The following is a 16,326-nucleotide window of genomic DNA, read 5'->3' on the forward strand; positions in this document are numbered from 1 at the left end:
ATATGCATGTAGTCCATACATATACATAAGTCCATACATATACATATATACATAAATATTGTTTCCTCTGATAGATAGAAATTTCTTGAAGAGTGGGTTATGTTTCATTTTTAAAATTTCTTTCCCCTGTATCTAATATACAGTAGGTACTTAACAAATGCTTATTGATTCATGGATGCTGGGAGACACAATGATGAAAAATGGCACAGTCCTCTCCCTTGAGGGAAGAATATCTTCTGAAGAGGAAAATAACAGAATCAAATGCTGCAGAAAAGCCAAGGAGAGTGGAAGTAAGTAAAGGTTACTTGCATTTATGCATTTAGTGGCATAGGAAGTCATTGGAGACTTTGAAAGGGACAGTTTCAGTGTGGGGGAAAATATCCAAAAACAGATTTTAGGGCTTGGGGAATTAAGAAATGATTCTTAAAAAAAAAAAAAAGAAACAGTGATTATGGAATTATGCACTATTCCTAGTAGCTGGAGGCACAATTGATAGGCTAAACTCATATATAACAATGGGAGGCAGAGAAAGGAACAAGCTAGTTAGTAGGAGACTTGAGAAGTGTTGGAACAATCCCCATATTCCAGGTATCAGGACTGGACCACAAAAAGGAGAGACAAGACAACAAGAAGAGTTCTCCTCATGGAATGATGTAATTACAGAGAGGGGAAAAAATAGCGAGTTTCTGAACTACAGAAAGGTACAAAGCTCCAGGCTCCTCATCACCTCCAAAATCAAATAGAAATTTCCATTGCATTCAAAGTTTTTCATAACCAAGCCCCTTCCTACCTTTTCACTCTTCTTCTTTCCTCCCTTCTTACCATGTATTCTTCTATTTAGTGACATTGACCTTCTTGCTGTTCCCCGGATATGGGGCATTTTCCCTGATTGCCCTCCATGGCTAAAAATCTCTTCCTTTTTATCTCCATCTCCTGGTTTCCTTGAGATCTCAGTCAAAATTCTACCTTCTATCAGAAGCCTTTCCTGATACTCTTTGATGTTAGTGCCTTCATTCTACTGATTATCTCCAGTTGATCCTGTATATGTATTATTTGTACATATTTTCTCCCCCGAACTCCTTGAAAGCAGGAAATATGTTTAGCTTTTCTTTGAATTCTAATCACTTAGCCCAGTACTTGGCACATAGTAGGTGCTTAATATATTCTTGTTGACTGACTGACTTACTGAAAGCAGGGTACATTAAAGCATAGTATGGCTCTTTGGAGAACTGTATGGCCAAATTCAGGGGTAACAACACCCCACAACTGTATCATCATGATACAGATGACACAGGATTGGAATTCAGAGGATTTGGAGTCAGAGGGTTCAATGCCTACTTCTGATGCTTACTACATGTGTGACTTTGGGTAGGTCACTTACATTCTCTAGGTCTCAGTTTTCTCATCTGTAAAATGAAAGGGGTTAGCCTGGATGGGCTTTGGGGTCTCTTTCAGTTCTAAATCCATAACCCTATAAGCTTAAACTCAGCCTCTGACTCTACTTAAAAAACATTGAGCAAGTTACAGCCTTTATGGGCCTTGATTTCCTTATCTGTAAAATAAGGACATTGGATTAGATGACTTCTGCGATTCTTTCTAACTCTAGAATTTCACTCATGCAAATCAAATATTGGGATTATACACTGTTATCTGCCAAGCTACTGGCCTGGGAACTAGACTAGTCTTTATAACCCTATTTATTCTTTGATATTGTTAAGTCCCGTGCATCCATCCATCCCCATTGAGGACATGGAAAAATTTTGGACACCATTTTCCCAAGAGCACAACATAACACACTGAGTGCCCTCCTGCTTGCAGTCACTGGTGTTGAAGAAACCAGCATTAGTTGAATGCTGACAAGATTTGTTTGATTATATTTCTCTCATTTCTTTCATAGGGTTATTAGAGTTTACTTGAAAACTCAATGTCTCCTCTAAGATGAATTTGGTATTCTAGTTCAGATACATGGATGTCTCTAAGGCATATTCTTTAGACCTAAACCCCAAGGCTGGGCTGGATCTCAGACCCACCCCTAACCTGGAACCAAATCCTTGAGGCCTGGGATGTAGCCTATAAATGAGGAGGGTCAGATGGTGCACAGGCATCATGGTGCTGTGAAGAGAATAGAGGACTACGTGAAAATTCTGGCTTTGCTACTTACTGTGTGACGTTGGGAAAGCTACTTATCACAATAGACCTCAGTTTTAAATGACTTTAAAATCCTTAAAATGAAGGAGTTGGATTAGATGACCTTTAATGTTCCTTCTAGCTTTAACTCAATCATCCTATTTACAGGCAGTTGAGGGCAATTGAAAGCAGTTTTCTCAATTTGATGCTATGAGCTGGCACTTTCCAGATAATATTCCTCCCTATAATCCTTCATGGTAATAGACATTATTCCCATTTTACACATGAGGGAACTAAAACTTAGAGAGGTCAAGTCATTTGCTGCCCATGGTCAGAAGGTGATATACAGGGTCTTCCCTAATTCCAAATTGAGCCCTTTTTCTGTTATACTATTCTGTTGAGCTGTGGACAGACCCTATTCATCATGATGAGAATCTTTTCCAGCTCAGCAGGAGTGACTTTTGAGCTTGAATGTCTCAGGGTAGGAAAAGAATGTGAAAAACTAACTGGTGACCTTTACCCAGGCAACAACCCAATGTGCCCACACAAGAGTGGGAGGCCAACACAATTCCAACCTTGGAAACAGATTCTGCCAGGTCTACCCAAAAGTGCTATCACACTCCATGGAGACCATATTGGACAAAGACAATCAGCATTTCTCCCATGCTTCAGCCCTCTCTCTACAAAGTTGGCATATGGTTTAGTTGTCATCTCCAAGCAAATGATTCGCAAATCTAAAAATCAAGTCCTTCTCTTTCTTCTGAGCTCAAAAGACTATCTATAGGACATTTCATTCTAGATGTCCTATAATCATCTCAAAATCAACATGTCCAAAAGAGAACTAATTTCTTTCCTTCCACAAAGCCCTCTCATTACTGTTGAGGCTACCACCCTCTTCCTAGTTATTCAGGTTCAAAACTCTCAGGTCAGCCTTGATTCTTTATCCTCACTCACTCATTTACTCATCTTGTTTTTCACTCCACAACATCGCTAGCTTCCAACTTCTCACCTCTCACATGGCCATCACCTTAGTTCAGACACTGATTTCTTCCAGCTTGGACTCTTACAATAACCTACTAATTGGTCTACTGCCTTCAGTATTTCCCTTCTCCAATCTACCCAAGACACTTTTGCCAAACTGTGGTCCTTAAGTGTAGGTCTAACTATGTTTTTTTTTTCCATTCAATAAACTCACTTGGGAACAAATATAACTCTTCTCTTTGGCATTTAAAGTGCTCCAAAACCCGATTCCAACCTACCTTTTAAGTCTTAATATACATTGTATGGTTGTTCAGTCTTGTCTGACTCTTTGTGACCCTACTTGGGGTTTTCTTGGCAGATACTAGAGTGGTTTGCCATTTCCTTCTCCAGCTCATTTAATAAATGAGAAAACTGAGGCAAACAGGATTAAATGACTTGCCCCAAAACACAGCTAGTTAATGTATGAGGTCAGATTTAAACTCAGGTCTTCCTAACTCTGGGCCAGGAATTCTATTCTTTGTTCTATCTAGATGCACCTTAATGAACATTATCCCTTTTCATTTACTCTACAGTCTAATGGAACTGGACTTCTTTTAAATTTGTTATATACAACAAAATTTCTCAACCCATAGATAGAATGCATTCTTCCTTATGTCCACCTCTTAAAATTCCTAATTTCTTTCAAAAATCAGCTTAACATATGTGAAGGTCTTTGCAAACCTTAAGGCACTATATAAATGATAGCTATTAAGTACCAACTTCCAGAAAAAGCCTTTCTAGATCCCATCAGCTATTAGTCCTCTTACCCTCCACCCCACATCACTTAGTATTGATTTTATTTAAGCATATGTGTTTATATGTTGCCTTTCCTGACAGAATGTAAAAGTCTTTTGCTGCAGGGACCATTTTCATTCTTATCTTTTGTATTCTCATTGACAGTAATACCTGGTATATTATAAATGCTTAATAAATACCATTAATTGATTGATGGTCCAAACTTTGGTGTGGAAATCCTATCTCTGTTCTTCATGTGACTCCTTTTGCTTTTCCAGAACAGTTTTAGATGTCTGAATCAATAATGATGATGATGATGCTAATCAACATTTATATAGCACTTAAAGGCTTACAAAGCACTTTGCTTAGATTATTTCATTTGATTCTTACATCAACCTGTTAGATAGGTGCTACTATAATCTCAACTTTACAGATGAAGAAAAATAATTAATAAATCAATCAAATCAAATAATTAAATAATTAAATCAATAATAAAATAATAATTAAATAATTAAATGAATAAATAATTAAATAAATTAAAATTAATTAAAAAAATTAATAATATATTTCGGGAATAACAGTTATAAAGATTTTGAGGAAAGATTTGAACTCAGATTGTCTGGCTTCCAAATTTAGCACTCAAGGCACAAAACCACTAGATGCCTCAAAAATCACTTGTTAGGAAGCTTAGACAATCAGGCTAGCTATTGTCAGATGAGAAGAGGAAAATTTTTAATCTTAAAAAAATGACTGATAAGAAGGACAATCAGCCTTTGAGGTGTTTTATCATCCTTACCTACTTTAATATAAAATGGCCATCAGTGACAGCAGAGTAATAGATGTAAAACTATTTCACCCCATAGGGCAAGATACTTGAGCACTGGTCCCACAGTGTATAATTCCATCCCATTCCATTATTTAGATTGTAGTGTTCTTCCAAAACTGCCCACATGGGAGGATACAAATAAATAGAAAGCATCAGGGCCAGAATGGATCAGACCGGTCTCTGAGCCACACAGGCAAACAGGAATTGTACATTTTAGTACACCAAGGCCCTTTACCTCAATAATCCCTAGATAAGTCCTCATATGGTCACTAATCAGGAGGCAAACTTTAAATGAGGTTTCTCACCATGATGTTCTCAGAGACATCATGACCTTAACTGTGGTTAGAGGAAGCAGCTGGAACTCAGTGGAAGAGCCCAGTAAACCATCCTAGACCCTGAGAGCACAGGTGGCATGTCATAATTGGTTATTCTACACTGAATTTTCCCCTGAGAGACAAGAAAAGAGATGTGACCAAAACCAGAGCACAGGTTTTATCTGCTTTAACTAACAGCATTAAAGGTATTTTCCCTTTTTTAAAATTTTCCCAGCTAGGTGTTCAATTCTTCTATATTTATTCTCTTTAAATGCTCTATTTTTGTTGGTGGCTATGTTGTACTCTCATTTATTCAGAACTGAAAACTCAAAGTTATCTTTGCTTGCTGCCACCTTACCATTCACATCCACGTTCCCATTTTCCTACCCTTTTTAACTCTGCAACAATTCTCACGACTATCTCCTCCTTTCAATTCCCACTGCCACAGCTTTCTTCAGGCCCTCATGTTTTCTGACCTCAATTAGTGTGGTAGACACTTAACTGGTCTTTCTTTCTGCCTCCTGGTGGTGTTTCCTCTAATTTTGCCCTTCACACAGTAGCCTAGGTAATCTTCCTAATTCAATACTTTAATGTTGCTGCTCTATTAACATTTCAATAGCTCCTATCATCTACCAAGTATAAACCATAATATTTAAGGTCTTCTACAGCCTGATTCCAAGCTATCCTTCCATCCTTCTTACCATATGACTAATTGCCCTTTGATTACTCCATAAAGTAGCGAAACTGGCTCATTCTCTAGCCTCCATTCTCATTCTAACCATTTTGCACAAACTTGTCCTCCCATTTCTATATCTCCAAATCCTTTCTTTTCTTTAATGACCAGTTCATGTGTCATCTCTCCATTATTCCTTCATTTACCATTCCAGGTGAAAATAACTTCTTCCTCCATTTTTCACATTATTTGGCTTGTCCTTCTCCCTTGTACTCATCTCATACTCCTTTGTATGATGATACTTATTTGTGTGCTTTTGTTTTCCTCTTCCTTTTAGACCAAAAACCCTCTGAGGACCTGGTCTTAGCTGCAGTGTCCAGCACATAATAGATACTTTATAAGTATAATTTGAATCTTGGGAGTCTGTTTTTCTTGATTATGTATAATTGTTATAAGGTTTCTTTTTTTTTTCCTTTTTCAGTGAGGGAGAGGTAGAAGGGAAAGAAATTAAATGCTTGCTAATTGAAAAAACAAAATGTAATTTAAAAAACAATGCATCACATAGAACTTTGTGTATTCTATTTCTCCATGCACTTTTCCATGTTGACTTGTGTAGTTTGGTATGTGTGTGTATTTATGTTATCTCTCCCTTAAACTGTAAGCATTGCGAAGGTAAAGACTGACATTTTTTCTTGATGCTTTCCAATATACTTTGTAAATGAAAAGTATCCATCAAATATTTGTTGAAAAATTGAATTGGGATTTAAATCAGAGGGTTATCCTGGCTCAGTGTGCCAGGAAATTCTGTGGGCAAAAGGAGAAAATGCTGGAAACTGAAGAGTCCTCATCTAACCCACTGCCCTTGGGGATATGCCTTTGGAGGAGGAAGGTGGGGAAGACATCTGACTTGCAAGGTCTTATCTACATGGATAATACCATTGTGAAGGCAGCCTTTAAAAAACAGCTTTTCAAAGGATTAAGCAATGCTTTCTGGATAGGGCAAGAATTCAATTTATTTTTCATTCAGTGAACATTGAAGCGAATAAGACATCATATTAAGTCCTAGGGATATCAAGACAAAAAGAAAATGACCAAGTCTCTGCTATCAAGGAACTTACATTCTACTAAGGAGGAAGAACATGTTCACAGAAGTATTAATATAAAATACTGAAAAAATAAATACCAAGTAATTTCGATAGGAAGTAGGGAGTCAGCAGCTGAAGGAGATTAGATCAAGAAAGACCTTGAGTATGAGACCTAAAGGGAGGTAGGTCATATGGAGATGAAGAGGAGATATTCAAACATTGGATGGAGTTCAGAGGGAAAGAGAGCTAAATAAGGACAAAAAAGAAGATGGAAGGCCAGTTTTGCTGAAATGTAGAGTTTGCCTCTTACAAAGCAGTCACTGGTTAAACCTTTCAGGACTAATCTCACTCAGAGCCTTTATTTTATTTTATTTTATTTTTTTATTTAGAACTATAATTTCTTCTTCTTTTTTTTTTTAAACCCTTACCTTCCATCTTGGAGTCAATACTGTGTATTGGCTCCAAGGCAGAAGAGTGGTAAGGGCTAGGCAATGGGGGTTAAGTGACTTGCCCAGGGTCACACAGCTAGGAAGTGGCTGAGGCCAGATTTGAACCTAGGACCTCCCGTCTCTAGGCCTGGTTCTCAATCCACTGAGCTACCCAGCTGCCCCCTATAATTTCTTCTAAAGAGCTCCCAGTGTAGAATAATGCCAAAGGGCAGCCCATATTTTTTCTTTTTAACCCTTACCTTCCATCTTGGAATCAGTACTGTGTATTAGTTCCAAGGCAGAAGAGTGGTAAGGGCTAGGCAATGGGGGTTAAGTGACTTGCCCAGGGTCACACAGCTGGGAAGTTTCTGAGGCCATATTTGAATCCAGGACCTCCCATCTCTAGGCCTTGCTCTCAGGCCACTGAGCTACCCAGCTGCCCCTCACTCAGAGCCTTTAGAGATTTCACATTGCTAAAGCCAAAGAAGCTACTTATTAATGCCATTGATGCTGGGATGGGAGTTTTCAGTAGAAAGAGAAAAGTCTTGGGGAGGTGACAGCAGCAGGCTAAATAGCAGACCAGCTAGGATTTTTCTTCTACCAACCAAGCCATCCCACTCAATAAAGAAAGGACAGTACTGGGCTTCCCAGACATTTCACTGAGCTCTAGTCAAAGGTTTAGGAAAAGCAATACCAAGAGTAGAAATAGGAAAGGCCAAATGAGAGCAAGGAAATCAAGTCCTCTTTTCATTCTCTCCTCCCAACTGGCCATTCTTCCTGTGCTCACCTGACTGATGAAGCCTGTGGAGGAACACTGCCTGACCCAAAGACTAAATTTCCTCTTTTTTCTCTTGCGCAGCTCTCGCTCTGTGCATGTAGCGATGAACACAGGGTCCTCGTCAATCAGGGGTTCATGTAGCACCTGCCAACACAATGAAAAGAGGAATCATAGAATCTTTAAGAGCAAAAAGATCTCTGGAAACATCCCATACAATAGTCTCCATCAGAGCCTCCCTGACAAAACTCTGCATGAATACCTCCACTTAGAGCAAATTTGACTGTCTTAAGAGAGTCTCTTCTCAGATTAAGCTTTTATCTATTGCCCTATAATTTCTCTCTAGTTCTGTCCTCTAAAGATGAATACAATCAATCTGATCCTTTATCATTAGAGTATACCATACACATGAAGGCAGCTAATAAGTCCTCCTCAAATCTTCACAGGATCAGAGTTTTAAAAGTGGATAGGAACTTCTAGATCAACTCATACTCAAAAACTAAATCCTACAATGTAATAATAACAATAGCTAGAAATTATATGCCACTATATGGTTTGTAAGGCTATTTTTTAAAGCAAATATCTCATTTTGGAATACTATTGTGCTGTAAGAAATGATACACAGGGTGGTTTTGGAAAAACCTGGAAAGACTTAAATGAACTGATACATAGTGAAGTAAGCAGAACAAGAATACTGTATACAGTAAGCGATTTTATAGTGATGATCAACATGAAAGACTTAGCTTCTCTGATTAAAACAATGATTAATAATAATTCCAATGGATTTTTGATTTTTAAAAATACTATCTATCCTCAGAGAAAGGACTGATGAATTCTGAATGCAGATTGAAACATATTTTATTTCACTATTTTTGTTTTTTGCCTCCTTCCCCATCCCCCACGACTAATATGAAAATATTTTGGAATGATTTGACATGTATAATGAATATCATATTGCTCACTTTTTAAAAAATCCTTGCCTTCTGTCTTGGAGTCAATACGGTGTATTGGCTCCAAGCCAGAAGAGTGGTAAGGGCTAGGCAATGGGGGTTAAATGACTTGCCCAGGGTTACACATCTGGGAAGTGTCTGAGGTCACATTTGAACCCAGAACCTCACCTTTCCAGACCAGGCTCTCAATCCACTGAACAACAACCTGCCCTTCTTTCCATGTTTATTTGTTGTTGTTTTTTTGACTCTTATTTGTTTTCTTTCTTATACTGGAATTGTATTCCCTAAGATTGTATTTCTTGACTCATGTCCTATCTGATGCCTCATTGTGTCATGGAAAGGGCCCTGAGATCACAAATATTGTGCTATCAGGACAAAGCTCTAGCAGACCCTAGCAGAGTGAAAAGACTAAGTAAAGTCCCAGAAACAGCCTGGATATTTATCATCCAAGAACCATCCTGGTTAGGTGGACTAGCCTCGTTGGGTTCTGAGAGACTTATCACCAGAAGGCTGGTCACCAAGTGATTCATTTTTCTAAAAACAACAACTTGTGAACACTGCCTACACAAGTGGAAGAGGAGGCATGAAACAAGACAGACATTTTCAGGCACAGCCAACATGTGGAATTGTTTTGCTTGACTACATTTATTGGTTATAAGGGAAGGCTTCTTTTGAAGTGTATGTTAGGAGGAGGTGAGGCAGGGAGATGGTTAGTAGTGATAGTGATACCAAAAAAAATAGAGGTAACACCAATGAAGCATTAAAAAGAAAAATGGAAGAGAACAAAGGGATGTTCAAAGGAGATATAGACAAGTCACTCAGTTTTGTCACTTTCATATTAAATTTATATAAATTTTAAAAAAGACTCTGTAATAGAAGTCCACAGTTGCATGTAAAATCTTTTTTGTTAATAATATAGAATTCAGCCAGGCCCAGATTTGAGAGGACCTGGGTTCAAATCTGGCCTCAGATACATCCTAGCTGTAGGATCCTGGGCAAGTCACTTAATCCCAGTTTCCTAGATCTTACTGCTCTTCTTCTGCCTTACAATCAATTTATTCTAAGACAGTGGGTTAGGGTTTAAAAATAATAACAATAATAGAGCTTAGATATATCATTATGTATTATATGCATATAACAATACTTAATTTGTTCTTTATATTGTATATTATCCTATATATTTTATATTTTATTATTTATATTATACCATATTATGTTGTTTTTTACATATCAAAATGTTTATTTGTAAAATTATTTTTAAATTTTTTTTAAGTGGAGGATTTTGCAATTCTGCATCGCTAAACAACTTCTACACCTCCATTGATTAAAAACAAAGGATTCAGTAAGTACTGAAGTTCAGTTATACTAGTTTTAGGATCCTTCTTTTTTTGAGCAGCCCCACTGACACTATAGGCCCTTGTACTTAGCTAAGCCATCACGAGTCCTTTTCACATAAACTATATTCAAGACCTTCTTTTTCATTCCATATTTGCAAAAGGCAAGGGAATAGCAAGCCCTGGTATAGCCTGACAGCACCCAGCTAGCTTCTCTCACACCTACCTTCACATACTCTTCAGCCCTTCCTGACTCATAAACCATTTATAGCCCCATTTGGAACCACTCAAACAAAATGGACAAGTTACACACAGAGTGATCCATTGGTTGGTGAGTGCTAAGAAGCAGGGAATGATAAGTTCTGAGAGTGAGCAAAAAGTTTTTAAAAATATATCACAAGGTTCTAAAGTATTCACTGTCCAATTATGCTTTCTACAGGAATGAATCATCTTCCTCCTTTGAGGCCACACTAAATGAACCTATTCACTTTCATCTTCAAAAAGAGAATGTACCTATAATCCATTTGCATTAAACACATAATCAGACACATATTTATATTTAATCCATGTTACATCAAAGATTGGGAGTCAGCAAGTACTGACCTATAATGATTTTTTCCTTTCTATAATCATTTAATGAATTTTTAATGGCTCATTACTAAAAGCAGCCACAGTTCAATATGTTCCCACAGATTGTCCTAAAACTTTAAATGCCAGGAAGATCACTTTCTTCCCATTCTGGACTGAGATCCACCAACTTTTCCCTGTTGATCTACTACATTTCATGAGTACACAATGTGTACACGTTTGCAGAGTGAGTGGGAAACTAAAAAAAAAAAAGGACCTATTTTTTTCTGTTTTATTTCTGCCTCATGAATCTTTCCTCCTCTGCTTCCAGTTTTGAAAGTGGAAAGGTAATTTTTTCCCTTTCCATAACTGAAGTGTTGTTGGAAAAGGGATTATATTTATTTTGCTTGAGTCTGAGAGGCAGATTTAATGGATAAAAGCTACATAGAGGCAGATTTTGTCCCAACGTAGGAGGTAACAACGTCTCAACACAAATGTCCAGAAATGAACTGGGCAACCTTGGATTCTGTCCAAAGTTGACATGGTATGGATTCAGTATTTGAAAGTGAAAGGTATTTAAAATTTTGACATTAAAAGAAAATAATTAAACACAGTTTCATCTCTTCAGCTAGCTTTATGAATACTCCAGCAACTGCCAGAAGAGGAATTAATAGTCCCTGCAAGATTCCTAACAGTCTACCAATGGGTAGGCAATTTATTAATTGTTCAGTTTTTCACTTGTGTCCAACTCCTCCTGACCTATTTGGCAGAAGCTGGTTTACCATTTTTTTCTCCAGTCCATTTTATAGATGAGGAAACTGAGACAAACAGGGTTAAATGACCTGTCCATGTTTACATCGTCCATAAGTGTCTGAGGCCAGATTTGAATTCAGGAAGATGAATCTTCCTGACTCCAGGCCCAGAAGTGCACTTTTGGTCATATGCCACCTAACTGCCCAATTTATTCATACATATGATCCAAAGGGATGAAGAACTGCACAAATAAAGAAGATGACAAGGACTTCACAATCTACTTGGGGACATATAAGAGCACCCTATATGTTGCTTTGTAAATTTTTGTAATAAAAATAGGTGTGAATTAATAGAATTATAAAATTCTTAAGCTGGAAAGAATGTTGGATTATTTAGTTTTGACCCTTTATTTTGTGGATGAGAAGAATACTAGGCTGGGCCCTAAATAGTGAAGCATTATTGATATTGAGAGGACCACAGCTGTGGTCATCCTTGGCATTATTCAATGCAATTAGAACCAGGATCTAATTCTGCTCAACTTTCACTTAAATTTGAATTAACACAGAAGCATATAAAAGACTGTCAGACAATCAAGAAGGAAGAGAACTTCTGACTGTCTCCAAAGGAGAAGCATATAAAACCCCCCTCTCTTCTCTAATCTTGGCTCCAGGGAAGCCTTTTAGGAAAGCTAAAAAGAAAAAAAAAGAAAGAATTAGAGATAACTATTCCTAGAAACGAAAGGAAATACTGCATTGCCAAATTCATTCTTAAAACACTTAAGAGCTTGTTTCCATATGTGAAAGACCTATATTTTGTAGGGTAAATATAGCCAACTCCCAATTAATTGGGGAAGGAAAAAGAGTTCGAATGGTATTATTACTTTTTGGACTAGACTTATGATTTCATTGATATAGGGAATGCCTGCTAAAGGCATTTTCTGTCAATGTGGGTCAATAACTATTCTTTAATTTATAGTCTTAGAGGGTTGCACTGAATGATTAACTCTCTTAGGCCAGCATATATGAGAGGCAAGACCTGGACTTAGGCCTTCTTGACTGTGAGAAGAGCTCTCCATCCACTACCCAAGGCTTACTGGTGTGAGAGTGCTAAAAGGTTCTTTGGTTCCAGCCTCTTTTGCCTTAAGTTTACCCCTATCTTAAACTCTTCTCCATTCTTAGTCAACTAGTATTTCTCAAGTGCCTACCTACTTACTGTACACCAAGCACAGTGCTTAGGGCTAGGGATACAATGAAAAACAAAAGACATTCCCTGCTCCCAAGGAGATTACAATCTAATGGAGAAAATATGCAAGAGAAAATAATGCAAAAACCAGACTGGTTTTTCATCCTTTGAGATGCAATTTAAGTAACAACTTCTCCATGAAGTCCTGACTCCTTCCCTCTTCTTAGCAAGTGAAAAATTATCCTTCTTTGAACTTTAAGTTGCACTTTCTTTATATCTTTATTATGAATTTATCTTGTTCTTTTTTGTAGTATAATTATGTGTGTGCTAACAGCAGGACTTTTAGTCGTGTCTTTCTAATGACAAGATAAGCTATCTAAGATGCCATCATGCCTTTCCACACTGATTCAGCCCCATGACTAACATAATCCTCCATGACTAGAATTCCTTCACTCTTCTGCTCTTCAGCTGATGGCTGCCTTTCCAACTCCTTATCTTCCTTCAAAGCTCAGCTCAGATTCTACCTTTTCTGTGAAGTCTCTTCTGATGCTCTACCTTTCTCCAACTCTTCTCTAGATCTGCAAATATTTAATTTAATTATATATTGGGACAATTAGGTTGCACAGTAGATGAGCATCAGTCAAGAGAACTAGGTTCAAATTTGGCCAAAGACACTTCCTAGTTGTGTCACCCTGGGCAAGTCATTTAACTCCACTTGCCTAGCCCCAGTCCTTCTCTCTTAAAGTTGTTTCTATTTCTAAAGTAAGGATTAAAAAAAAAAACCCAAACAACAATTATACCTCATATTATATTCTACTATTATGATGCCATTTCTTTTTAATCACTTTTTTTTCTTTTTAATCACTTTTTCTTCAGCTCTTTGCATATATTAGTAGTTTAAGAAATGCCAGGCTCATTCTTTTATTTATTTACTTTAAATTTATTTAGAATATTTTTCCATGGTAATAAGATTCATGTCCTTTCCTTCCTTTCTTCCCTCACACTTCCCAGAGCTGACATACATATGTCAATATTGAAAACCTAAGGAAATGTTAACCTCATTGAAAAATTGTCAGTGGTCTGCATGGTGGGTCCTTTAACAGCCTTCGTTGAAGTTCCGTCATCTGTTAAGTAGAGTTTATATCACCTAACTTCTTCAACACAACACTAAAAATCAAGGCTATAACACTATAGACAAGGCAGAAATAGGCATCCTGGGGAGTGGGAGCATTAAAGGGAAAGTATAGATGATGAGCAAACAAAAGATACAATAAAATATATATTTTTTAAAAAGAAATAGACGATACAAATAGAAAGGAAACATTTGACAACCTGAACTGTTTTTATTTAAATAAGAATGACTTGTCAAACATTTCCTTTTCCATAGTACATTTTTTCCTCAAAGTCATACAAAAATACAGAATGAGAAAGGAAGATGAAAGACAGTAGACAAACCCAACAACTTCCCAGCACACTATTCTCCCACTCTTCCTAAGAGAATGTTTTTAAAGTACTTAGCAAGGTGCATACTAGACATTAAATAAACAAATGTTTCTTCCCTTCCCTCCTCTCTAAAACACACACACATATATACACACATGTGTGCACACACACACATGCACACACACACATCCACTCCAAGGACCCAAGGCAAAATAGAGAATGCTCTCATACAATCTTCATCACATTCCTTCCTAGGCTGGCTCTAACATAACACTGCCATCTTCTCCTGAAGACAGCATGTCCAGAGTTTTGAACTTGTTACTACTAGGAAATAGACTGTAAACCCCATAAGGTCAAAGACCATGTTTTATTGATCCTTGACCTATTCAGGTATCACTGAGCTTCATAAATATTAGGTAAGCAAAAAGGCAATATTGTATCTTGGATAAAGAGTTGGCCTTAGAGTTAGTAAGACCTGGGTTTAAGTCCTGTTTCTGGCACATACTGGCTATATGACCTTGGGCGATTCTCTCTGAACCCCTGGGATGGAGACCCAGAAATCTCGCCCATTTTATTCAACTGAACTGTCCCTGACATCAAAATGGCCACTTAGGGCTCTGCAAAAACTACTACACAAGATCATAGTATAGCAGGAGTGATTGGGACCTTTTGTTGAAGAGACACTGTTCTCTAGTTGAGAAGACCCAGAAATGCCTGATTAGTTCCCATGACTGGATGATTATATCAAAAATGACTAATGCTTAAGTCAGGAGCAACCGCCCACTCTATGGTTTATAAAGGAGTCAAGAAGAAAGAGTCTTTCTGGGGCCTTTCTCTGATGGGACTCTTTTCTAGAATTTTCTTCCCTTTGGATTTCCAGGAAGAAAAAGCAAGGAATGCTCTCTCTCCTAACACTAGCAGTAATAGCTGGCTACAAATAAATGTCAGTAAGAACAAATACTACTAAGTCCTTGAAGGCTTATGAATTCCATTGTGTCTTAAACATGCCCAATAGAGGAGGTGGCCTTTGGTTCTCAGAGGCAGTACTAGCAGAGCACAAGTCCTAATAGGTCCAAACAAGCTGAAACAGGTCTACATATCAAATGCCCTAGGAGTGGATAAGTGCAGAGAGGCTCATCACCAGAAGAATGGTTATGAATCAATGAACTTTTGGACCAGGACAACTCATAAAAGATTGAGAGGCCTTCCTAAACACTCCAAAATTGGTGATTTGTACTAAGTGAACAAAGTATCCACATTGATAAAGAAATCACAGATCATTCAAAGTAAAGCATTAGAGAATAGAGAAATTACACAGGCTAAGAAGAGAACACCAAATATAATTTAAATTCAAGTAGAATGTAAACTCCTAGAGGATGAGGATTGTTTCATATTTTTCTTTATATCCCTAGAACTTAGCACAAGTATGTGCATAATAAAACTTAATTGATCAATAAATATGCTTTATAAAAGAAAAGCTAAAAGATCCCAAGTGATGTTAGTTTCCATCTTGACCTGTATTTCCTGTTCCCATCAAAACAAAGGCAAAATAAGGGAGAACGGGCTTTTAATTAAACAAAAATTTCCTAACTCTAAACAGTGGGAAGCATCATCAAGAGACTCTGTATCATATACTCTCTGGATAAGTAAAAAGAAAATAAACAGCTTGATTCCTAGGATGCTAAGTATCTATCTTGCCTTGAGGCAGCGGGATGAATGAGCTCCCTCTTTTCCAATCCTGATTTTCTGATAACTGAAGACATACACCAAAAATCCAACTCATTATGCCATCTATTGTTTTGCCCTTGCAGTATGATCAATAGCAGTAACAGCTGGTCTATACTAAGGAGAAGAATCCCAAATGCAAACTCACAACAAAAAGATCTCTGTAAGGTAGGCACTGAATTTAAAATGTGTCAACCAGTCATTAAGTGCTTAGTAATATCAGGTAATTTATTAAGCACTGGGGTTATAAAGAAAGACAAAAATGGGTCTCTGTCCTCAAGAAACTTATATTAATGAAGGAAAGAACATGCAAACAATTACATATGTATGAAATAGAACCATGTAATGGGAGCTGTCTAATTTCTTCTTACATATTCATTTATTATACA

General features: G+C 37.3%; 1 protein-coding gene across 1 annotated transcript in view; it reads right to left on the minus strand.

Moving 5' to 3' along the window:
• PGBD5 (piggyBac transposable element derived 5) overlaps positions 1-16,326 on the minus strand; it is a 166,672-nt gene that overhangs the window by 48,499 nt on the left and 101,847 nt on the right. Inside the window, exon 3 of the mRNA XM_056816139.1 lies at positions 7,996-8,130. Coding sequence (XP_056672117.1) covers positions 7,996-8,130 — 135 coding nt within the window. The remainder of the gene's footprint in view (positions 1-7,995; positions 8,131-16,326) is intronic.

The sequence above is a fragment of the Monodelphis domestica genome, chromosome 2 (genome assembly GCF_027887165.1).
Source record: "Monodelphis domestica isolate mMonDom1 chromosome 2, mMonDom1.pri, whole genome shotgun sequence".
Taxonomy (NCBI): Eukaryota; Metazoa; Chordata; class Mammalia; order Didelphimorphia; family Didelphidae; genus Monodelphis; species Monodelphis domestica.